The sequence below is a fragment of the Paracoccidioides lutzii genome (assembly GCF_000150705.2).
Source record: "Paracoccidioides lutzii Pb01 unplaced genomic scaffold supercont2.15, whole genome shotgun sequence".
In the NCBI taxonomy this organism is placed as follows: domain Eukaryota; kingdom Fungi; phylum Ascomycota; class Eurotiomycetes; order Onygenales; family Ajellomycetaceae; genus Paracoccidioides; species Paracoccidioides lutzii.
In genome coordinates this window covers 662,734-687,817 of record NW_015440961.1, presented here as the reverse complement: position 1 = coordinate 687,817, position 25,084 = coordinate 662,734, and the positions used below count along the sequence as shown (strand labels likewise).

The 25,084-nt window shown below is 45.9% G+C and overlaps 5 protein-coding genes across 5 annotated transcripts; 1 reads left to right on the top strand and 4 right to left on the bottom strand.

Moving 5' to 3' along the window:
• Positions 1 to 1,146: 1,146 nt before the first annotated feature.
• On the bottom strand, positions 1,147 to 1,829 carry PAAG_05726 (hypothetical protein; the record flags this gene model as incomplete). Its single annotated transcript, XM_015845666.1, has 3 exons — positions 1,147 to 1,557; positions 1,622 to 1,679; positions 1,807 to 1,829. 3 exons carry the CDS (start codon positions 1,827 to 1,829, stop codon positions 1,147 to 1,149), a joined length of 492 nt encoding a protein of 163 aa, XP_015699892.1.
• Positions 1,830 to 4,377: 2,548 nt separating this feature from the next.
• On the bottom strand, positions 4,378 to 10,445 carry PAAG_05725 (hypothetical protein; the record flags this gene model as incomplete). The annotated part of the gene is made up of 7 exons (XM_015845665.1): positions 4,378 to 4,557; positions 5,307 to 5,472; positions 6,605 to 6,664; positions 6,702 to 6,868; positions 6,972 to 7,108; positions 8,897 to 9,162; positions 10,294 to 10,445. 7 exons carry the CDS (start codon positions 10,443 to 10,445, stop codon positions 4,378 to 4,380), a joined length of 1,128 nt encoding a protein of 375 aa, XP_015699891.1.
• Positions 10,446 to 10,618: 173 nt separating this feature from the next.
• PAAG_05724 (C2H2 finger domain-containing protein FlbC) lies at positions 10,619 to 12,065 on the top strand (the record flags this gene model as incomplete). The annotated part of the gene is made up of 4 exons (XM_015845664.1): positions 10,619 to 11,175; positions 11,277 to 11,656; positions 11,754 to 11,770; positions 11,865 to 12,065. 4 exons carry the CDS (start codon positions 10,619 to 10,621, stop codon positions 12,063 to 12,065), a joined length of 1,155 nt encoding a protein of 384 aa, XP_015699890.1.
• A 2,195-nt stretch (positions 12,066 to 14,260) lies between these two features.
• On the bottom strand, positions 14,261 to 18,004 carry PAAG_05722 (U2 snRNP component prp10; the record flags this gene model as incomplete). Its single annotated transcript, XM_002792391.2, has 1 exon — positions 14,261 to 18,004. One exon carries the CDS (start codon positions 18,002 to 18,004, stop codon positions 14,261 to 14,263), a length of 3,744 nt encoding a protein of 1,247 aa, XP_002792437.2.
• A 1,396-nt stretch (positions 18,005 to 19,400) lies between these two features.
• PAAG_05721 (hypothetical protein) lies at positions 19,401 to 24,122 on the bottom strand (the record flags this gene model as incomplete). The annotated part of the gene is made up of 1 exon (XM_015845663.1): positions 19,401 to 24,122. One exon carries the CDS (start codon positions 24,120 to 24,122, stop codon positions 19,401 to 19,403), a length of 4,722 nt encoding a protein of 1,573 aa, XP_015699889.1.
• Positions 24,123 to 25,084: the final 962 nt, after the last annotated feature.

Sequence of the window (25,084 nt, the reverse complement as noted above, 5' to 3'; positions counted from 1 at the left end):
CAGACGAGCGAAGCTTTTCAAAGCAACTATTGATAAATTAAAATCATGGATATCATTGGGTTTGAATTCTGTACCAAGAAGAGAGAGATAAAAAAAGGAGATAAAAAGAGATTTAAAAAAAAGTCGAAGCTGCTTCCCAGCGAATCCCAACCCCCTTTCGTGCAAGGAAGCAATAAAGCGCCAAAACACCCTCTGACATCTGTAGCAGTTACAGAAAATGATCGCACAACCGACGATGGTGGATGTTGATCATGCTGGTCAGCAAGAGGTGATACATATAAGACCGGGGGACCGGGGGACCGGGGGGCCGGGGGCGGGGGACGGTGACCTCAGAAATATCGACAGCGTGTTTCAGAACACTGGGCTACGAAGCACAGGGGAAGGTTGAGGCGATCCGCAGGAGCCCCTGGTATCGGGCGCCTGAGGAAACAGTGGCAGACAGTTAGTTAGGACTTGAAGTGAGGCTTCGGTCAACACTCAGCCCTGGGTAGAGATGAAAATGAAACCAAAAAGAAGCATGCATGCATGTTCCTTTTGCAAAGAATATAAGCTCCATTGCCTGAAAATCCAACACATTGACTTTCTTTTGTCTCCGTCCACTAGCTGTCTATCTAAGTATCAATTTTACCCCTTTCCTGTTCAGATTTTATTCTCACCCTTTTCAGCGCCGGATTCAACTTGCAGCCGTAAATTTCAATCATTATGGTTTTGTAACCTAATCGATTAGTTATGCATATATCTAGTAGTAGCTACGTTAGTAGTATACGTCAAGAGTCCTAAATCGTACCTTTCGAGGAGCGCATCCAATGCCGAATCAGATCTATACGAACGAAGTACGCGGCCTTCTCTTTTCTTCGGTCAATTCATTTTCAAGCGGCCCGGCCCTCGAATCCCGCAGGGCAGACCGTCCCAGACGTCCCAGTGTGGACCTAGATTAAACTAGACATTCATAGATAGGAGCTTCAAAACACATTCGGTGACCGGTCCGATGTCGTGTGCATGTCCCCAGGTGTCCGGCGCTATGCTGTTGGCGGTTTGGCTTTTGGCCCTGTGAGTACCGTGGGAGCTTTCACTAGCCCCGGGGTAGAGCACGAACAAGCATGGGGGATGCCAACGTGAGCGAGTGAGTGAGTTGAATCTGGTTTATCAGTCGCCCAAGCCAAGCTTCTCAACCCATTGAAACTGAGCTTGGGAATCAATGCAACGTAACCAGCGGGTCCTTGGACGTTGAGTGGGTGGAATAGCTCTGGCATCGCCGAGTGCGGCTTGGCATCCCGGCTCATATTGGCTCTTGGGGTTTTTTTGGGCAGTGGTTGATTGTAGTTTATCGATGATAGTTTCGAGTAAAAGGTTTCCTTTAATTTTCTTTTTCTTCTTCTTTTTGGTTTCTTTTGACGCACCTCGATGAGTGCAACATTGCAAGTTTGATGCTTGCTCTATGATTGGGCAAGTTTTCAAATTCTTTTGGAAAATAATATTCATTATAGTCGTAGGCCTCTGGTCTTCAGCGAACGAAGGTTTGGTATTTCCGAGATTTTGGTCAAGGTCAGCTACCCCCTAACTAAAACTGGGATTCTATCTTTTGCTTGTGCCCTGCCCTACCCCTGACAAGGTAACTTACCCACAACCTTGGCTTGACACCTTGTGCCACTTGTTTTGTTTTACTCCAGTGATATTGTCTGATGCCTGTTCAACACCATCCAACGTACTGAATGCCGAAGATGAAAATCCTTACCAAGAAAAGTTCACTCTTTTTTCTCCCCGTTGACCCTGAAACTCACAGTCACCGTACCATAGCATTCTTACCTTTCGTTTTTGACAAAGCCCATTGGTTAACAAACGTAGCAAAAATGCAAAGTCTGACACATAAAACATCCAGCGCGTGTATGTTCTTGACTTCCTGGGAAAATTGTCAGTCGATCCGCCCTCTGATCCAAACAAGGTTAAATGGAATAAACATCCTTCAAACACAAGATCAGAGATTGTTCGGACCTGCAACGTGGCTGTGGGAGCGTGATAGGTGTATGTTTCAGATGCACGCAAAGGGGGCGCAGGCTAAATTGTCAGGAATGACAAGAATGCAAAAGCGCCTGGCGATCTGCCGCCAGCCCTGATCTGATATGGAGATCATATAGATCATTTCTCTGAGACATACGTATGCTGTACCGTTCTCTGCTTCGTAGGAATAATCATCAATAAATGAACGAGTGACGACGACTTCCTCAGGAGACCCCTTGTGGGGTTGGAAATCGTGTGTTGGTAGTGGATGGCAGGGATAATGTATTATGATAAAGATTCCCATAACTGTATCATGGTGAAATGATCAGAGATGGATGTCAGATCAAGGTTTCCATCATGCCCGAGAGTTAGAAAGAAAGCAGAACGAAATTATAATAGCAACTTCTTTGAACTATGACTTCGGAAGCTGTTTTGTGGCATTGGCTGGTTGGAGGATTCCAGCTTCTTGAACCGCATCCTCTAAACCCCGCATTGATAACAGAGAGTTGGCACAACTTGGGGAGCATATGTGCCCTTTAATTGTTTAGACAGACATTTGAACAAAGCGATTCCTGCCACCATGTCGGATTACTGTTCACAAGTCAACCTGATGAATGTGATTAGCCGTGAAGCACTTGAGGCAAAGAAGGTCCCCGGCGTAGAGAGATACCTTGGAGCTGCTGTCGTCGCGCACTTAGATGTATGTGCATGCATGACCGTATCATTACTGTAACAGATCAGCTATAAATTACTAGCACAGGTAAAATTTGAAAATGTGTTTATACGGTCCATACATACATACAGTACTTCGTAACCAGCAGTCCTGCTGAGCGCAACCAATGAATACTTCACCTTGCTTTTTCCACCTTCACCTTCTCGCCCCAGTAAGCACAGAATAATTTAATCCTTCTCCCCGTTCGACTTCCAAAAATGAAGCATAGAAAGGTTATATTCGCATCCCCACCAACAACCAACCGCCTGGTTTTCCCCATTTATTCGGGTCTGGTGGTTGGACCCACGCTCGTTTTCGGCGCCAAGTGATTCCCGGAGGAGACAGCCCCACAGCCCCACAGCCCCACAGGGCAACACACGGAAAAGCCAACTTTCCCCCCCCCGACCCCGACCCCGACCGCGGCCCCATTCTTGTTCGGGCCAAGGACCTAAGGATCGCAGTTATCGCATTTTTAGCGGCAGAATAAGCTTACTGTGGCTTTTCGTTTTGTGCCCTGCTGGGCCAGTTTATCTGTTCCGAGATATCATGGAAAATTGAAATGGCGCCCTTATATCGAGATTCGAGAGGAACTAGATTAGAGCCTAAATCGATGGCGGTGGGAGCGCAACGACAAGGGAGGGCAACCATGTTAACTAGGTGTGTATATCCGGTTCAAGAAAGGGAAACGAGTTGTCTCTCCAAGTAGGAAATTGTAGATAGTTTTCCTTTGGCTGGCACGGAAGGGTTTGAAACGGTACTTCTCCCCTCGCTGCTACATATCGTGTCATGCAGGCCTTGTCATTCATATGCGGCTTCGAAGGTAAGGATGCGTTCATCTTGCGCTGTTGATGTAATTGAAGGAGCCTATTGATGTCACCGAACAACCAATGAAGTCTGGTCATATTAATGATAAGCCTGTGGCAAAACATAATACTAGGGGGGGCTGTTCGATTGCGTGCATGCATTGGCTCCCTCTTCCACACCATCTCCCAGTGACAGGGTTTTCCCAGCATTGATCGAGAGAATGCTGTTATGCACGCCAAGCAGAGGGCATCGATATCTTGCATTGCAGGACAGGAGGGAGCAACCACAGGAAAATAAAGCATGAGAGTGATGAGAAACATGGGGAATGAGATGCACTTTTTGAATTCGAAGGAGAAGTGTGTGTGCATAGATTTTACGGTTTTTTACATGGATAAAATAATCATTATTACCGTCTGGACTCTCCTTTTTCCAGCCAGAAATGTTCTCCAGTTTGTCCACCGCCTATGTTCATGTGCAAGAAGCCGTTTGAAACGAGCTGCTGCAAGAACCTTTTTCGGTGACGCGAATAGCGCATTTGGAACATTTATACATAAAAAAAAAAATAAAAAAATAAAAAAAAAAAACAAAAAAAAAGCTCTTGGATTATTTCAGAATGTGAAAACTTCTTTCAATCATCTTCATTGAGATTAGTACCAGGAAACAAATGTAAGCATGACAGGAGCAGTTGACGATCATATATGCGGCCTCCCATTCTGACGTCCCCAGAACCAAAAATATCAATCTTGTTATCAGCCCGACGTTCTCTTAATAAAGCCTAGATATTGTCCCTGTTGATCTGGAACATGTTTAGAATTCGAAATATATAGATTATCACTGAAATTATATCCATGGATCTCAAAGATCTATCCTGCTATCGATGACCCCTTCCCGCCGTTCCCGGCCTCGGATCTTAGTTGACGGATCGAAAATCTCTCGCCTTTCTCGAAGACGATGGCAGATCCCCCGGACAATTGGCGACTGCCAGCGGTTTCGATCCATCGGCAAAAATCTGCACGAGACTTCCCCCCTTCAATCACAAAGGTCTGAAAGGTCCGGAGGTGGACAATTCATCCATGGATGCTCATTTGGAAGGGGTCACATGAAGCTCTCTCATCTTGCAGCAGAAAATAACATTTCACCTCCCTCTGTGCTCGTCGCCTCAGTGCTGCTCTCCTCAGTGCTGCTCTCCTCCTCAATCCGCATCAAGAACTTCTAATCTCATGAACTCACCTGCACGGAAAAGTCTAAAGAATTTAGGTTGATTATTTATGCATGCTGATGTGTATGCAGTGTGAAAATAATGCTGTTTGTGCAGTTATAACCAATCAATTTCAGAAGTCTTGTCACACTTGGCTGCATTAATAATTGTTAAAACCTTCCAGACCTGATTTCCTTCTGGAAAGCAAGTTTTCTCAATGCTATTATTGGCTACGTGCCTCAAAAATAAAAAAAAAAAAAAAAGTAAGAGATGACGCGGAATGACCGAAGTGACCGGCAGAGACCTCACCCTACGTAGTATCACCATCAGCCTCTCTCATCTCAAGGAATGAGCAACAAACTGCTTCAATCGTTTTGGAACAATGCCAATGTTTCTACACCCCCGGAATACGGACTGTCGCAAACCCCCATCATAAACTGTTCATTTGAGCTGATTGAAGGATATATTATTTGGCTGGAGATGCGACTACTTCACCGCCCGATTTTCTCGTCCCCGCAGCACCCGAACAAAAACGGGACAGACAATTCCTTCCATCCAAGATAGTTTTGAACTAAGAAATAAGCAAAAACGAACTTTTGTCAGAATGCGGATGGCAGCCGGTTGAGCTAGGCGCTTGGCGGGCGGTACCGGGGAGGTCAGAGTTGAGGATTGCCAACTTTCAACAGCTGGAGCGCTAAGCTGCAAGTGGATGCTAGTCGGTGTTGGGGTGATTTTCCACATAGGCTTGGGATCTGTTAGGCTGTAGGTAGTTAATTAGTTGTGGGTGGCTCTGTTGATACTGAGTTTTTGCTGGCATGAAAGTTGGGTTGAGCCGTTAAACGAGTATGTATGAGCTGCCCAAAAAAAAAAAAAAAAAAAAGAAAAAAAGAAAAAAAGAAAAGAAAAGAAAAGAAAAGAAAGTATCCTTTCTACAGTACCGGAGAACATATATATCTTGATTGACCGCTTAAAACAAAACGAACTGTACAGAGTAATTAAAAAGAATCCTTTTGCATTTTTTCGCATCCCCATCAATTTCCTCGATTCCATAGATTGAAAACTACGCGATATTCAAAAGAGCTTTTGAGCCTGCCTGGGTCAGAAAAGGCTTCCCCCCTACTCTGAAGAAATCAAAAATTGAGCAGATGCCAGTGACGCTAAGATCCCGCTAACATCTTTTCTATTTTGGCGATGACGACTGACAGCTGTTGCTTTCAACGACAGTTGACATGAGGTGGATATTGCTAAGCGGTCTCCTCAGCTTGAGAATAAGTGCGGAATCTATATCGAGAAAAAGCTTTGAGCCACAGAAGACGCGTGCACTGGTATTTCAATTTTAGCCCACGCAAAAAAGCATATTCCAGCATCATTTGAAGGCAAAGGGTATATAAAGGAGACAGACATGCTACATCTGAAGCTATCGATGGTATTACTCCATACTGGAAGAGGAAATTGTTAGTTTGCTTTGTTACAGTTTACTGTTTACTTGGTACGGAATACGGAATACCGGAATACTGCACTAGTAATTGAGTTTCCCGCTCTGTTCTTCGGGATTGCCCCTGAAACCTTCTTTTCAAACTCTCACGCACACCCATAAAACCTAAAACCTTATATATTCCTTGACAGAGCAACCTCTGCCTACGGCCTGCTGCCTCCTGCCCACGTAGATAACAGAATTTAAGATGACGCAATCAATGTACGGAGTTCCATTATAGAGTACTCCGTACAGGGAAGGTATCGAGTCAACAGAGAGCAAGGAAAAAGAAAAAAAAAAAAAAAAAAAAAGGGCGAATTTACTTGAGGAATAAGAATTCAACCGTTTCAACTCTTTTCTTGCTATTTGATGATTCTCAGATTTATCGAAACCACCATGTTCGTAAGCTCCGGCATACTTCCCATGGCTTGGACACGCCAAGTCCCAAATACCCCTCCGTTGGCCGGTGCCGCTGACGCTGTTTACTTGGGGAAGCTGTCAGTGTAGATCCTTACTTGGGTGGCCGAAAACACTCAACGGCTCCACTACCGCGAAGGACGGATCGAAGAGAGGGGGGCTGCTCGTTAGCGTCCCAGGCTGGCTGGGATGGTGCTGCTAGTGGCCTGTCTAGTGGAGCTATTACTGGGGCGATTATTGAGGTTTGTGCTGTCCGACTGTGGCCCTGGTGGGTGCTTTGGAGTCAGTGAAGTTGGTGTGGGGTGTCTTTTCCTCTCTCTTTTCTTTTTTTCAGATTCGTAGGGGTACTAGACTATCGATGTCCACACGCCAACACTGGTGCGACTTAACCCTGTTCCATTATTGTTCTTCCACCCAGGAGAATCTGCAGCTCGAGGAGAAAAAGGCCATAGTCGCGGTGGATGTTTCGAACCCCCCAAGTTCGATAAACTGTTGAAGCCTATCTCTGTGGTAATTTTTCAGCTGGTGCTCCTGTTGCGAAAACCCCATCACAGCTTCCATTCCGGACAGATGCACACTTTTTCAAATGCTGTGTAACAGCCGACTAGGGACCTGTGGAAAATTCCCTCTGACGGTGGGGCAGTGGCATGTCCCGCCACTCTCCCGAACGCGATTTTTCCTCTTGTTATATTGGCAAGAGAGCAAGCGTCATGGAAGAAGCTGGAATAGTTTCCGTCTGATGCCTTGCGTTTTAATTTTCATACATCGAATGGGATTAGATACTGTCGAAATGCGTGTCTTGTGGATACTATGTATGAACGTGCTCTTTCGGAGACCGGAAGCCGGAGTCAGGGGAGAGAAGCCCCAGGTGCCATGGAAATCTCATCGTCTTCCTTGTTTTGGAAGCTGTTGTGATCATGGCTGATATGACATCTGACCTCCTGATCACCATGGGGTAAAACCGCCAAGAGGTGAAATCATGAGTCTGACACCTGTCGTCCCTCTGGGTATCTTTCTGGTTCCCTTGCTTACTGATTCCCACGGGGTTTCTCATCAATATGCATTGTCTTTGAGTTCCTGAGCAGCGTATTTTCATGTACTCCATTTGTACGACCTGACATTGCTAAAAGTTAGCAAATTGTCATGTTCCGTCAGATATTTTCAATTAGCATTTTGCTCTTTGATTTTCGGTTGCCGTCATTTTTACCAAGTCCATGAACAGCGTTCACAGGGGATGTCTATGATCTGCAACAGCAGAACAGGTATGACCCTGCAAAATTCCCCATTTACCACCCCTGATAATCATTTTGTGAAGATGAATAGCTTGTTTCAGAATTGTCTCCTTTATTCTTTTGTGTTTTCGAACATTGTGTGAGTAAGAAGGGAATAATATAACATGTCCCTTGCGCAGTGTTTCTCTTCACCATGGTTTTGCAGAGAATAATAACCAAGGATTGACAGGACACACTCCTGCGAGGATTACCTTCAATAGTCTCCGCGCCCCTGAATTTTGTCTCCCTTCCCCAAAGAACCTCGTACAGTTTGCGTGTACTCCGTACAGAGCACTGTAGTAGTGAATCCCGTTTCCCAGTACCAGCTAATGCTCGATATTGATTGCAAAAAAGGCTGAGGAGTCGAAGTAGTGGGAATGCACAGATCATACGCCACCATCGCAAACTAATCTCGACGGAGTCCGCAATATGCAGACCCCTCCACCAGCGACCCCGAGCTGACAGGATAAACAACGACATTCCATCGCAACAAAAAAGGGGGGTGTGGAACCGAGGTGGGGGTTACGAGGATGAGAGCCCAATTGAAAGTAAATGAAATCTTTCCAATTTCTTCCCGCTGAAAAAAACTGGTTCCCGTAAATATATATAATCACGTGACCGAGTTCACAAACACTCCCAAGGGCAGTCAAAAGTAGCCGTGCGCGAGATTTCAGGACAAGGTTTATTTAGTTGATCAAAAGCCAATTTATCCAGCAAAAATTGGAGAAGAATTTTCCCTTGATCTTGTTTCCGCCATAAACGTTGCAGTCGTGCAAGCAAGCCATAAGCTCAGCCACTTCCAACCTTAACGCCGGTTACGTCCCAAAAAGGACAGAAAATTAAATAATCCGTCGAAAAGAACACGCCAAGAACATCAAGAATCGCACAATGAATTCTTTCTTTTTCTGCTTTTACTTTGCTGTTTTTTTTTTGTTTCCTTTTATTTTTCTTTCCATGAAGGGGCCGCGTAAGCAACGCAGGGGTGTGCGTAAACCACGAAAAAACAAGCAATCTTGGATTACGTTTCGTGGCTGGAAATGGCTGACGGATCTCCTCTTGCAGCCCAGCAGCCACTAGGGAAAAGGGCAGACAGATGGTTGGGTTTCCTCCCCAATCAGCAGGCAGGGCAGAAAAGAATATCGACGAATGCCGGCATCCCTTGGCCAATCCCCCGCACATCCCCCTCCTCCACTGCAATCCACACAGCGGTGAATTATTCCGCCCTCGAATAGAAGTAATAATGCCATCTGGTAGGTCATCGCCAATGGGACCGGTGGGTGGAGTGTCCCTGTGGGGCCATAGATAAAAATGATCTGGAGAGGAAGAAGACCTTGCGATGGTTACTTAAGAGGGGGGGGGGGAAATGGAAAAAGATTTCCCAACAGGGAGGTTGCTTGAATTTTGACAACTGGCTGTTTCCAAGGCAAAGAAAGGTTGCTGATCTAAGGAGCTGCTGGAGTCTGGCATTGAACTGCTTGCCGATGCGTTCGTTATTTTCAAAATAAATCCGGGAAAAGTAGCCGTTTTTGCAAAAACCTGTTACGTCACTGCTGAGTTCCTTACATGGGAACAACAGACACGAAAGCGTCAAGTAGCAGCCTCTCCCGTTGCGGATCCAGCTCCAGTGTCCCTTGGGGCATTTTCATCATACCCCCCATCACATCAGCTCCGCTGTCCTTTTACATCATCCCAGCGCGCAAGCCCAGCTCCACCCAATAGCACAAATTTCAAGAGGTTTTACCCCGTAAAAAAGGGGGTGGGTATCAGCTGCCTACCACATAAAGAGTATCCATTTCAACCGACTCTGCTCTCAGCTTCCTTCCCCTCTCTCCTATCTCGCCTTTCCCCATGAATGATTGCTGATATCCAGGTTCTTCTACCTATCATTGTTTTCCTTTCCGTTCCCATTATCGCATTGCTATCTGCTTCTCCACCCGCCTGGTTTCTTCAGCTTCACCAGCCCGTCTGGCATTTAGTTGTTGAACATCACTGGTGGCATTTGCCGATCTCCTTCCCTCGATATCCCGTACAGTACTGTACATACACATACATACATACATACATACATACATACATACATACATACATACATACATACATACCCCGTGTATAGTACTGTACGGTCATACATCATTGAACTCTGTACTTCTGTGTACCTTGTCTTGTATCCTTCACAGTACCACATCTACTTGCCCTTCCTCACTTTCTCGTCTTCTTCTTGTTCTTCTTCTTCTTGTCCTTCTTCTTCTTCTACTCTCACAACGCACACTCTTAACTGCGCCGATCGCCTTTCCCCAGACCTTCAACCTGGCCTCGTTTTTATATTTTTGTTCCGCGTTGTGCATCAAGAACCACACGAGCTGTTCCCCTTCGGTCCTACATAGCCAAATCCTCCTGGACCGGCTTCCTACATGCTTACATACGTTCTATCTTCGCCTCATCCTGCACTTTCTCCTGTAGTCCAACATACAGATTGTCATTCATCGGCCTAAATTCGTGCTTCACATGGGCGAGGGGTCTCTGAACATCACCCAGAGATAACCGCCCGAGCTTGTGAGGAATCGGCAACATTAGAAGAAGGGAAAAAAAAAAAAAAAAAAAGAAACCAAGGAGAAAAAGAGCTCCACTGGTCAATTGATCGCCCACCTGGAACCACTCCTCTCTTGTTGTCATTCGGACCTGCGCCCGCTCTTTGCATCCCGGCCATTGCGATTTGCAACCTGCCACCACGGCCAGCCTTCCCCATGACTATGGTTCTTGAAAACCAAAACCGCCAGTACGGCGGCGGTATGGGCTACAGCAATGCGTATCATAACCATGTTCACGCAAGCCCTCCGCAATTCAATGACGCCTGGGCCGCGCATTCATCTACCCATCCTCCGCAACCAATCTACTCTACATCTATTCCCGCAAGCTCTGTCGTGGTGAATCCGATCGTTAAGCGGGATGAGGTCTCTCGACCTTCAGCCATCTCCATGCCATACGCAAGTGTGCCAGCGCCTGCCCCATCAATGACCACAAGCAGCAGCTACAATCCTGCTCCTTCTGCCTACAGCGGTTCTGAGCAGCAGCTCATCGTTATGCCACCGGAGATTCCGCGGACAAACTTTGAACAACCTCAGGGATACACGTCGGCATCCCCGATAAATTCATTCACCCCGACCAATTACCCTCCCATGGACTATGGACAGTCGTTGCACCAACGGCAACAGCAACAGCATCATCATCATCATCATCATCAGCAGCAGCAGCAGCAGCAGCAGCAGCAGCAACACGCAAATGGAAGAAATATCTCTCTAGGGTGAGTTTTAAGGCTTACACTTTCTCCCTGCGGAAGGTCTCCCTATAACAATGAAGTTTAGCCGGTAAAGGCGAGACACGAAATGTTAATTTGGTATTTAGAAATGAGCCCCCTGCGCAAACTTCACCGTCGCAAACACTACCATCTTCTACATATGGCGATGCCCTTGATGCCAGTCGCGGCATGGTCGCGCTGAGTCAGGATCTGGCAACTCCTCGAAATATCTACGGACCTCAAAATATCAGGGGATCTCGAGAGGCCTACTGTTTTACGTCCGCGCATTCATCAGCTTCATCAATTTCTTCAGCCGGGAATTATCCATATTACAGTGCGTCTGTTGTCTCTGTCGATTCTTCCGTCACCGACTATAGCTCTACAACTTCAGAATCCCATGATGCCATGCCATCGCGAACCCTTCCTCGACCGTCAGGACTCATACACGGTGTCATACCAGGGCCGCAGTCGATGATGGGCCAATTCAGTTCGAAAATCCCATCGAACACGCAAAAAAAGCACAAGTGCAAAATTTGCGATAAACGATTCACCCGTCCTTCTTCTCTGCAAACGCACATGTACAGCCACACAGGCGAAAAACGTAAGTTCATCAAAAATATATATGATATATATGCAAATCTCTCATAATAATATATGTGTGGAATCATTCTGATGTAAGCCCATGTGATTGACAGCCTTCCCTTGTGAATTCCCAGGGTGTGGACGTCACTTCTCTGTTGTATCGAATCTTCGACGACATAACAAAGTCCACAAGGGCGAAAAAGAGTCCCACTCGCCGGAACAACAGCAAGAATGAAAACCTCCTTGCGAAAATGGCTGTTTGGATTTGCCCTGCTTTCGAATATTTTGCAATTTACGTCTACCTCTTCTCATAATTCATTTACATTGAGATTTTCTTCGACCGACGAGAGCTATCATAAACACTGCAAACCGACATAATTCTTTTTCACCTGTAATTCTTTTGTTTCATATTAGTGCTCGAGACGGCACTCGCAACACCAAATTCTGTCATCTACGACTCTTTCTGGCACGATTAATCTATTCGTGTCTAACAAACATCATTTAATGCTGTATTATAGGTTTTGTTTTTCACTTTCTTTCTTCTCTTCGTCCCCCTCGAATATTTTGATTCGAAAATTTCACAGCTGGAATGAAAAAGATACCCCCAGTGAGGTGTTTTTTCCCTTCAATTTTTTTGGTCTTTGGTCTTGGTCTTTTTTTTTTATTTTTTTATTTTTATTTTATTTTATTTTTTTTTTTTTTTACAGATGACACAGGAAGGGTATTGCACCAGATTAGGGGGGGTCGTACTTAAGGATATTTGTTGTTTTATGTCTTTTCTTGATAGAGGTGCTTGTTTTTACGTGAGGGGTCAGACGATTTCAATTTTTTTCTTCTCTTCAAATGTATACCCTCGTTAGACCAGGTCAGGTCGCTTCCATCGCGGTTCGTTTTCTTATGTCAGGTTGTGTCTTGCTCCGTTATATCTTGAACTTTCACTACCCTTTGTTCCTTTCTTTGGTTGATACCACGGTATGGATTCGATGTCATCTCGTTTTTATCATGGTTGCAGTTATAATTGTAAGCCGCTCTTGATCTTTTTTCCTTCCTACGTCATGGCGATTATCTTGTTTGGCTCGCCCTTTCTGGGTTTACCCTCGTTTTTAATCCTGACTATCCTGTTATATTTCTTCTTTTCTTATATATTGTTGCGCCTCGCACCTATTAATGCTTGTATGGCAACGCTCGGACCTAGTTTCAACCAGGTTTCCTCCGCAGAATGCCCTCCCTGCTCTCCCACAACAACAGTCTGTATATCATCACCTCCTTGGCTACAGGTGCCCGGGAAATCAGTGGCAATGCGGTGAATTATTGAGAGGCGACGGTAGAAGGTCATGGCATTCTCTACCACTCATTCACCAAAACATCATTGTCACACCTTCGACTATTCCCCGCCAGGTAGTGCATCGTTTACTTCAGATTTGCACGTTTAATTGGCCGTTAATAATTTCTTTCACTCGCTTACATAATTTTCTTAATTTTTACTTAGTGGATACAAATTTCCTTTTTGATGTTAATACTCTTTTTTTCTCTTTGCCTTTTACGCGAGAGCATTCAAAATATAAAGGATCATTTGATGAGTTTCTCCTTGGCCTTTAGAGACGGAAAGCCGTTTATATCTCTGTTGTACATATTGACAGGTCTTTGCTCTCCATCATTCTTGTATTCAGTTCTGCATCCCTCCAATTTAAGAAAACTCTGCATAGTGTGCCGGGTAGCTCTCGGCGTCTTTGACAACCTGACTTTGTAGGACGTTTTGGAGATAAAACCTACTTACTGGCAGCGGTATATTCAACAACTCTTGGCTTCCACCCGTTGGAACTATTGAAGTTTGGATGCTTTCATCCTTTTTAAGCCATAGTTACTCCCCTACAATATATAGACTTGTTGCCCGTCCTTAAACTATAAAACACGCATACAATGGCGATGAAGGTGGCGATGGCTGGGCTCATGGAGCCAACAGAGGATCCTTGGAGCCCCCTGTGTTTTAGAATTGAACATCCTGTAGCTGAATCTATCGTTTACTTTCAAGTATAGGGCGGATTTCCTGGACTGGCTTGAAGGGTACATCCAGGGTATATATGACGCCAGCTATGCCTACAGTTAGGGTGGAATTATAGAATATCTCCTATCTAGCAACCTCGAGGAGGCGTAGCCGTAATAACACACGCACACCTTCGAATTCTCCGCTTGCCATGGAGAGGAGTAAAGTTGTTGCCGTCACGAAAATACTACGGAATTATCTCTCCATCAATTTCGAGATTGAAAAATACGGCGATGCGTTTAAATCAGATATATTATTACAAGAACAGAAATGAACAGGTGAAGAAATGGACATCCAACCCGCTGAACGCATGCCGCAAATAAGTGAGAGAAAAAAAGTCAAGAAGAACCGCATATGGTAGAAATAACGAGCCAGAGATGAAAGGAACTCAGTGTGAGAGATTACAGGCTAGATATAATCAAAAAAAGCCCACCCCAAAAAGGTTAAAACAAACAATTTCGATAATCACAGAACAATCGCCAACTCATGCCTCGCCAAACCCTCATCCTCAAGGGTAGGATAGTATGGCACCATCGCATCTGCCCCTTGAACGTATGCATCATTGTAAAGCCTCCAATAAGGCTGTCGAACTTTTCTTGCAGGGTGGAACAAGCCAGCCCAAACGTAGTTCATCACAATGCCGGTTCCGACAGCCATGCGGATTGCCTCGATAGCTTCGATTATACGATCAATAACGTGGGGACTTGTCTCGAAAAGATTCGGATAGAGCAAATTGAGGAGATGCAGCATTGCATCTTCGCATCCAAGGCCAACAACACCAAGGGCAATGTGTTTCACCACACTGGCAGCTGTTTGTCGGTGTACCTGGTCGCGGTCAATTAATGCGTCTTCAAGGAGTGGAGTAACAGCGTAAACGTAATCTTTCGCCATCTCGCCAATATACTCGAAGAGAAACGACATAGCCTTGAGAACACCATTCTGGACGTTAAGTTCGGGTACACGATACTCGTTCATCAGCGCGGGGAGAACGGTGAAGGGTGCACAAGTTTCCGCGACGATGCCAATTGCAACAGCTGTACAAACCCGGGATTGACGTTCCTGGACACGAAGGTTGTTGAGAAGAGTCGCGAGGACGTCCTGAGGACCGATTGCTTTCGCAATGAAACCGAACGTGTTATTTGCCGCGCGACGAATACCCTTCTTATGAGCTTTGAGCATATCAAGCAACTCAAAACAGATTCGCATCCATTCTCTGGCATTGACGGATTCGGGGCCTCGATCCGCAATACGACCCACCAAATCAATCGTGTTCTCTTGTACTTTCTCGTGACGATTTCGTAATATAGGAGTGAGACGCGGAAGGAGATCCCGAATAGGCGGCTGCATTTGATTGATACCAACAACCGTGACAATAGACCGCAAGGCTCCAAGAATGGAACCTAGCACCTCTGGATACTCTTCACCAAGATATTCGTAAAGGACTATACCGAGTTTACCCATCAAAGCATCCTCACCACATTGCTTCATGACCATGGCGATGCGAGATATCAGATCTGCTGCTTGTTGACGGACAGTTGCTGACTTGTTATTCAGGCGCCAGAGAATCGTACTGACAATCTGAGGTAGATATGGTTTGCAACGGGTACCAAGTGCATTCACAACAGTGCCAAACCCGTTCAGTATGACAATATCTTCGACACTCTGTTCCTGGAAAGCAAAGAGGACACCATCGATAAGCCGCTCCTCTAGCCTTTCACCAATATCCGCCGCACCAAGGGACGCTACGACTTTCTCGACAGTTTCCACTGTCATTTTTCTATATGCCTCACTTTCGTCCTTCAAATTGTTAACAATCTTGTCCACAATTTCGCTTACTCCGACCTTTTGTCCCAGATCAACTGTCGTTTCCACAACTTGTCGGTAATTTCTTTTATCAAGCGCCATGCGCCGTACCCAGAAACATTTGAAGAAATCAGTTAGCACATGCTCCTTTAGATAAGCGGCTGTGACGCCATCTGTTCCAGCACACTGGGATACGACCTTTAGGACAACCTTCTTCATTTCTTCATCGGGAGAAGAGAACTCCCGTAGGAGAATTTCCATGATCTGGCTAGTGAAGTAGTTTGCACCCTCCTCGTCCATGAGCGGGATAATATAGCCGACAGCCTTGAGGAAGCCAGCGAGTCCTTTGCCACGTTGCTTTCTTGCACCTGTCCAAAGAGGCCCTAAGATATCTTGAAAGCTCTCGATACCGTACGGATTTGCTGCCTCAGCAAGAGCAGCAATGGCCAAACTAGTAACGGTGCGGACTTTCGCTTGTTCATCACTAAGATTGTCCCCGATACAATCCACCAAGCCTTGCAGATGTGGCAAAACTGCACATCCCATGAGAATCGGAATTTGCTGCACAATCTTAACGCCAGTATGCCTTGCCTGCCATGATTTTTTACTACGACATACCGCCCTTAGGAAAGGGAGGAGGGCTGGGATGCCAAGTGCAGATGCAACAACAGCGAAGGCTCTTGCAGTGGTATTTCGTACGTACTCGTCAACATGATCAATGTCAGGACGCATGGTGCTAATCATGTGGGCAAGTCCTGCGGCTTTGCTAAGGTTAGAAATAATCTCCCGACCTTCCACGCGAGCGTAGTAATCTTGGTCAATAAGGAGGGGTTCGATAACAACCAAGATTTTGTGAACATAGGGACGAACAAGATCGTCGAGTTTATAGAGTACACGGTCAATAACTTTAACCAGCAGATGTCGTTCCTGGTCTTCGAGCGATTTTTCCATGAGTAATGGAAGGATCTGGTTGAAAAGAGGCCCTGCGCCAAACTGGCGAGCATTGTCGGTAAGTTGTCGAAGGGCGGTTTTCCTCATTGGAGGAGTGCCGTTCTTGACCTTTAAGAGCAACCTCATAATTTTTCGTTCCTTTAGTTCATCAACTGACATGGTATTCTCATCTGCTCCATCGACAAGCTTGCCGAAGTATTGCATATCTTCCGCTTTGAAAAATTGCAGATCGCCAACACCTGGGATATCTGTTGGGAGCTGCTTTCCCATCACACGGGCATTCTCGGGCTCTTGCATCATGAATCCCCCAAACCCACTGACACTTGGCATTGGCATTGGCGCTGGAGCACTCATTAACTTTCGGGCTGGAGTTCGAATGGGCGCATACCCAGGCGGAGGTTCAAGAATCTTATATCCCTCGGAAGGGAGCATCAAATCCAGCTCTTCATCAGACAAAGGTGCGTTTCGACCCGAAATATCAGTGCCAAATGCCGGTTGCACCACAGGTGCAGCCACCTGGGAAGGATGCATTGGGGTCGCAAGACCTTCGTTACCGACAGGTGTTGCTGTGACAAGAGATGGCGCTTGATCCCACCTTGACCGACGTTTGGGAGCCTCTTCTGGAGCGCTAGGTACAGGTGTTTGATCCCATCTAGATTTTTTCGGTTTCACTTCAGTCGGTTGGTCACCACTTGGTGCACTAGTCGATTCTGACGACACGTCCCATCTCTGTTTTCTTTTCTTTCCCGAAGCAACTGCCACAGTAGAACCCGCTTCCAAATTTTCTTTGCCAGTCTCCTCCAACTGCAAAGTTGGTTTATGTTCAATAGATCCATTTTGTTGGCCTTGAGCTTGTTTGTCCGCGATCAGTTTTTTTACCCGCTCCTCCTCCTTTTCGATTTCGCGAAGGGCCATTACATCTCGATAAGTTTGACCTTCTATCTCTTCATTCCCATTTGCAGCGAAAGGATCGGCGCGCGTCGGGGTAAGTACACGGTTAAATCGTCGCTTTTGATAATCAGTTTCACGCTCTGAAATCCTAGAGGATTTCTCACGTCCCAGGAGGATGTCCTCTTCCTCCACGCCTTTCCCGGTAGCAAATTCATTCATTTGCTCCTTTGTCGCCGTATACTGTCCGATCAGACGGTACCCTCCATCACTGTCCTCTATTTCCTCATCTTCGCCGTTGACGGGAATGGAAGTGTTATATTCTGCATATTTGTCTGTTCCGTTGCGATCGTACAGGGTAGTATCGAAGGATTCAGTCAGGGAAGCCTTGGTCGAAACGTCAGTTCGTTGGCTGGATGCATCGAAAGTCTTAGAACCTTTTTTGCTCGCGGCTGCAGCATTTCGCTCTGCTTGAAGGCGCCTTATGGCCTCGAAGTCGGCTAGAAATGGAGATGTTAATTGTGGCACATGGGCATCAAGCGTGGGGGTTTGCATACCGTCAGACATGCTTGCGTCCAGGGGATTGTTCAGATCCAGCTAAAAGAGATCACTCCGGGCTAGCATGAATAATAGGCGGTAGGATACAATTAGATACGGACTGATGGGGAAGGCAACAGCTATTCTCTTTGCTGTTTTCTGTCGTTGCTTAGAAACGATGTCGCATGTTTTCGGAGGCTTAAAATCAATTGCTGAATAAACCGAGTTTTCGCATTTTGCCACAAAGGGAATGGCGGCCTCCAAGGCTAGCACGTGATGCTGATGCCATTGTTGTTCAGGACATAATAAGATAACTACATCAATAATAAGTGATGAAAAACATATTTCTCGTTTCAAGACAGGCTCCTTTATTCGAATGTTTAGGAATCTGAGCGTAACTTGATAGAAAAAGCACTCGTAGAGACCACAGAACTACCCACGTAATTACAAGAGAACTAAATATCCAGTCAGTTGGATAAACGGTCGAAAAGCAAAAAGGCCGTTGTATACACCCAGAAACGGGATTCAGGCAGTTAAAAGGTGAAGGATCATGTCAGTTATCCTGCTTCTAAGTCATGAGCATCAATCAGTGCTTGAGAGATTGAAGGTATCAGACTTCTCAATTCTCTTTGAAAGAAATTAGGTAATCAATGGAACTAAACCTTCAATTATATAGACATGATCATAATAAACGTGTTTCTCATACCCTGATATGTAGATACATGACAGGAGGCATAAATATATAGAGTGGGGGATAAAGGAAAAGGAAAAGGAAATTGCATCAAAAATCATCCAAAAATCATTATGAAACGTCCCGAGTCATGAGTAAAATCATCATTAAGACATTGGTATCACAAAAACATCATTTCAACGCTTGCCGCCGTAATAACTGAAGAGATATATAAAAAAAATATAAATAAACTCCCGTAGAGAGAGGAAAAAAAAAAAAAAAAAAAAAAAAAAAAAGCAAATAACAAAAGGGAATAGAACGAGGCCAGTCGTAAGAAGGGAAAAGGTTAAAACACTTGGAAGAAAAAATATACAAAACGTCAAAAGGAGTTGGACCACGAGGTCGATTGGGAAATCTTCGTTTAAATTTGGCATTTTGGATTGGTTGCCCTGTCTTATCTGTTATATCTTCTTTTTCTCTCATATAGATAAAAAAGTGAGAAAGACCGTTAAAAGCGTTCATCATCTGTAGTCGTATTTGAATCGATAAAGGGACAAAGGACAAGGTTGTATGAAGGATATCGTGGTTCTGTCGTTAAATAAATATCGATCATGATAAACACGCTCCCCTAGGGGTACTGAAGGATTTCGTCCCCTGGATTGTCGGCATCTGAAGCTTGCGGGGAAGGTAAATCCAGAAGACTTCGCATAAAAATACACCCTAACAATCCATAACTCCCACTTTGTTCTCAAATTCTTAAACGCTTGCTGTCCTTCTAGGTCCACTTGGATTTTGCGTATAAGCAATCAATAACCGAAAACCCGTCCCACGCCTTTGGCATTCTCGAAGTACCCTTCTATCAGCCCAGATACTGTAATCCGGGTTTCCGTCAGGGAGTATGAAAGCCTCGTAGCAGCGAGTATACCACCAACGGGCAACTTTGGCTACCATTTTGGCAATGGATTCATCATTGGACTCGGAAGGGTTTGAGTCAGAAAGGAGATCACCGAGAGAAACGCTAGGGTCATCCGATGGAGGCCGTCTCGATCTACGGTTACCTCTAGTGGTAGACGCAGAATTAAGCCCATAGGGATTTGTCGGTGTGGGGAGTGTTGCGATGGTTGACCGGCTGGAACTGGACGTATCAGACGAACTCAAAAGAGTACCCGCAACTGGTACGCCAACAATGCAGCGATTCAAATTCTCAAACCCTCGCTTTCCGAGCAGCCTCTGAATGTTATCGCTTGCTGGTTTGAGGCTTATGCTTGGATCTGCCATACATATACGTTCCTTTAGCATGCGAACAGCCTTTCGAGTTCTAGTCCCCATGTTCACCATGTCAAGGTCCATGATATTCATTTCAAGATAGGCCCCAGGTCGTAAGACGCGCTTACACTCCGAGATAGTAGCTCGCAATCCAGCGTCAGAGCATGCTGCTGGGAATCGAATAACTGCTGCAATGAAAAAGCCCTTCGGAAACGGAAACGGATTTTCCATATCAACATGGTGGATAGTTCGATGATTAGCAGGAGGTTTCCAAGCTGCAGGATTATTGGAACTGGCGGAAGGCACTGAAAATCCAAGGCTATACACAGTCGCAGTGGGATACGTCAGTGCACAGTAAAATGACCAATCGTCATTTCCCAGCCCATCAATAACAAGAACTCGGCCTCGATCTTGATCTTGCTCTTGAAGGTGATTATGTGCCGGGCTGAAAAGTACTCGTCCAAATGATAACCAACGACTTGTCATGAGGGAGCCTGAACGAAGGTTTGTTTGTGCGATTGTACCGTTCCTATCCCGCTCTGCTATATCTAGAAGCATTGTATTTTTACGACGACCCGCCTCGCTGTTCCTAGGCGTGGAAAATGAAGATTCCCTAATCGTATCCGATTCTGAATCCGCCTGTCGGACGTGCAATATATCGCCCTGGTTGACCAACTCTGTACTATCCTTATTGTTATAACGACTGTAAGGATCGTTGAAGGACACGGGGGTGGATGGAGTCATGGATGAATGGAGAGCTGAGAGTATCATGGATCTGCGCAGGTGGACCAAGCTACCGCTTGACCTTGCAGAGGACATTGATCGATGCAAGTTTGAATATTCAGAAGGGCTGGCAAGAAGATAATTGACGTTACTTAGTCCGTTAAGCTCCTCCTGAAGGGTCTTGCTGGCACGGGTGGCCATTTTAAAGGACTGTTGGGAAGGAGTCGACCTTCTAGCTTTATGGGGAGATTTAGGAGACAGCACAGTATCGATAAACTCATCATATTCGTTCCAAATCTCATCTTCATGCAGCTCTGAATCTGGTCGTGGCTCTACGGCAGCTATCGCAGTTAGGCTCACACGGCCCTCTGAGCTGCTGGATCCCGAAGTGACAGATTTCCCCCTAGGGAAAGCCAAAAATTCGCGATCCTTTCGGTTGTAGCCAGGATTGCTACCAGACAAGAGTTGGGCAAAGGGATATGAAATTGCGGACCCTGGATAGAACTCCTGGCTTGGGAGAACTTCCGTCTGAGGACCTGTGGGAGGGCGACCAGGATTATAAAACGGGGTAGGTTGGGAATTGGCTGTGGAGGATAAGGAAGGGATTTCAATCCTACTGAAAGGGCGAGAAAATGAAGGGATAGGTGAGGTTGCTTGCTCTTCTCGGCTGGAGACAACCTGAGGAATTCGTCCAACTGGTGCGAGTCGATTAGACCGTTGTCGAACATCGTCAGATCTCGGCTGAGCATCTGTTTTTGGTTTATCTCCGAAGATATTTTTATTGAAAAATACCTTTGGAGGTGACGACTGAGGCTTTTCAAAAGTGTATCCACATAAGAGGAGGGGTGGAGATGGAAGCAGAACAGAATGGCCGTGCGGTTGTTTCAATCCAAGCCCAAGAGGAACTTCTTCGGTTTGATCGTCCTCCGTTGGCGGTGATTCCTCGATTCTTTGAAAAATTTCCTTGAGAGACTCTGAATCAATGTATTCGTCCTCGAGAAGGGCATAGTGAGCGATTTGTTTAGAAGGAAGCTTAGATATTGCCACCGGTACTTCAACTCTTGAGCTTGGCTGAGGAGTGGACCCCTTTCGCGAGTTTTGGTGGCTTCTTTGAAAAAAATTCCATTTTCCTCTCTTGTCGGGTTTCTTCACGTCCGTTATGTCCTGAACTCGATCATTCATAGTAATAGACACGCTGGTCTGGGAAAAAGATGTTTGGCTAGTATTACAACTGTCAATAGAAGGTCGTGATTTTAGCACATCAGTATTTACAGATAGTTGCACAGTCGTGTCTTTCTTAGCTCCAAAAAGCTGTGGCTTGCCGAAAGAACGACAATTAACCAAGCCGGGTTTCTTCTCCTTTTGGTTCAGTCTTTGAAGCAAAGGGCCAAAAGTTTCGTGTGAGGCCAGTGATTCAGAAGAGTCTCCGACGGGTTTCGAAATTTGCACACTCGGCTGTGAATTTACTGTTGAGGCGACGCTCACACCACTTGTGCTCTGTTCGCTTTGGGTTCGACGCAGCTCTTCTCCATCTACGCCTCCTCCACTGATGATGACCGGCTCAAGACGATCTAGCAAGAAGTCATCCATTTCCGACTCTGTTCGACTAGCATTGCTGCCTTTTCTCGTCGAAACAGCCGTGCTTAAGGATCTTGCTTTTCCGTTACCGCTGCTTATACTGGATCTTCGGCCACGTTGGGCGTACCTTCCATACCCTTCATGGCCTGTTCCTGCAGCTGGTCCGCGTCGGCTGGGCTTATCCTTACCATCGGGGGCATTAACTTCTGGATCTGTCTTTGCTTTCCTAGAAAATATTCCAAACCGCCTTGTGCCAGATGTTAATGCAGATTCTTTGGGCTCCTTAGAGTCTTTGGCAACTGCTTTCGTGTGAGATCGCGAATCCTTTGAAGGTGATGTAACTTTAGAGGCTGACAAGTTCTGGCTGCTAGCGGAATAAGGGGACACATATCGTTTAGTTATCGGGATTGAAGCTTTTGACTGTAGCGATTCCATTGATGAATTGATATGGTGAGTTGGACTATGCTTGCGATATGTGTGGTCACTAGATGCTTGCCGTTTATGCCCCAAGTGTTTCAGGTTGGTGATGTTACTCTGAATTACTGGAGAGGGTTTGAGTTCCAGGCCACTTGTACCTGCACGACTAGGCCTAGATAGCGGGAGGGTCGACGCCGGAGGGGAGACACGAGAAGTCTTTTCAAACTTGCTTTGACATGGTTCGATATTCTGCTTTTCTTCCTGCTTGTTTGAGTCGGCCCTGGGCTTTTGAGTAACATCGTCTCCCTTTGACATCGCAGAATTGAACTTAATGGATGATTTTAGAGGCAGGTGAACATCAGAGGGAACATCAAATTTCTTTTGTTTCTCAACAACATAGTGCCTTTCAGGCTTCTCAGCTTTCATTGATGCCAGAGGAGGATGAGTCTGAGTTTTACGTGGTGTCCTTGGATAAAACGCCACGGCGTCTTTATTTCTGGTGACAGCTGCAGGAACAGGGGCGGTGGCTTGTCGAGGCAAAGGGCTTCTAGACATAGATGAACTCGGTTGTCGTAACCGGGATCCAACCTTTGTTGGCTGTGTGATTCCAGGAGAATATGAAGACATTGATGTTGGAGTGGACGTCCTACTACTCCATGGGCCAGGCGATTCGGAGTATCTAGTGGAAGGGCTGCTGGTGGAGGCAAAATTGGGGGTTGGAGGTGGAAGGTTGGTTGTATTTACAGCTCTTGTGGGTCCAGCTAGTTCTTTTGGGATCTCCTTTGGGATTTCTTTTGGGATATGAGTGACGTAGGTTTCGCCAGTCCTGCTCTGCATTTGAATCGTTGATGGTAGAGGCACTGACAGGGGTAGCACCTGCTGCGCTTGACCCTGGCTGATACTCTTCTGAGGTACTCCTAAGGAACGGGGTTCCAAGTTGAATGCTTTGCTATCTTCCATATTCGATAGAGAAGTGTTCAGTCCAAAAGCACCAGACTTTGACGGATCTGATTTTGCCCTACTTTGCTCAGTGTACTGTTCTATCGAGGGAGCTTTTCTCCGCAAAACATTACGGGACCGCCCCTCTGCTGAAGACTTTCCAGCCCTAGCAGATTCCGCACAACCTGGCTTCGATCGAAGATGCGCAGGCGAAGCCATCTTGCTCATCAAGAGTATTGGGCTGGGTGCCAGAGCTGAGCCAGTTTTTGAGGCTTGGGGAATTCCTATTGACTGGCCATTTTCCTTTGACGAAATATTTGTCCTGTGGGGTATCGGAATCCGCGTTCGATTTGCTTCCTCGCCTTCAGATACGGACGATCCTCGTCTATTTCTGGAAGGTAGAGATGGCCTGGATACCTGGGATCTAGTCGCCGTAGAAACATACTGGTTGGAATTCGGTACACCCGGAATCCTAGACGATAGGGCATTCTGAGGAGGTTCCGTCACTTCCTCCTGTCTTAGCCTCCGCCCACGATCAAATTTGTGGGACGTCATGGTGCAACCTGAGTTCAAACCCTTTCCCGTATGGGGATCCGACCTGACGAAAGATTGCTAAGTGACCAGGAAGTCCCAGAATCATAACAGATGGAAACCTTGGAGCGACATGGGAACGACATCCACATCAGATCTGCATCAAGGTCAAAGATAGGCCTCAAGGGGAACTGGGATTTAATATTGCCATGATATGATGACTTACAGTCAGACCTTGTCTTGTCCCATCCCTTCTTACTTTGCGATATGAGAATCAATCATGGGAATCACTGATATCCTTGGTGGTTGTGCCGCAAAATACATGGGTTTTAAGAAAGGGAAAATAGAGATACAACTAATTATACAGGATTGAAAACAGGTTATTTTAACAATATAAAAAGAAACAAAAAGAAAAAATGAGCACTTTATAGAAAATATATATATGAAAAACTCTTGTATGAAAAGAGTTTTAATAGTCGTCAGATACACTTGCTGTTGTAGATGCTCAATGCAAACAAGCAAAAGCACTTGGACAAAAATATTGCATATATGCAACTTCGCCACACACAGCGGGGCGGTTAGGGCCTTATTGCAGGGAGTTGTGGCTAAACAAATGTGGCAGGGGGCCTGTGGAGATTACAAGGCGAGCGACTCAAGGACGGCCACGTCAATGATCAGACACCAAGTGCCATCATTATGCAGAGTGCGGTCCCAGGGCGACAGGTTGGCCAAAATGGTAGTAAAAAAACTTCAAGAAGCAGCTCTGATTCCTCTTTGGAAAACAGGAAAGGTGAAAAAAAGAAGAAAACAACGTAGGAACAAGAACACAGAAGTGCTGTCGACTTCTCTTTAAGGTCCACAAGGGGACCTTGTGCCCCTAGGCTCCGGGTCAAAGACCAGACAGGGGTGCAAAGAAGCCGGGCGCCTGTGGGCATTCATCGACGGAGTCTCAGTCTGAGCAACCGGCGAGAATGACTGGGGAGACT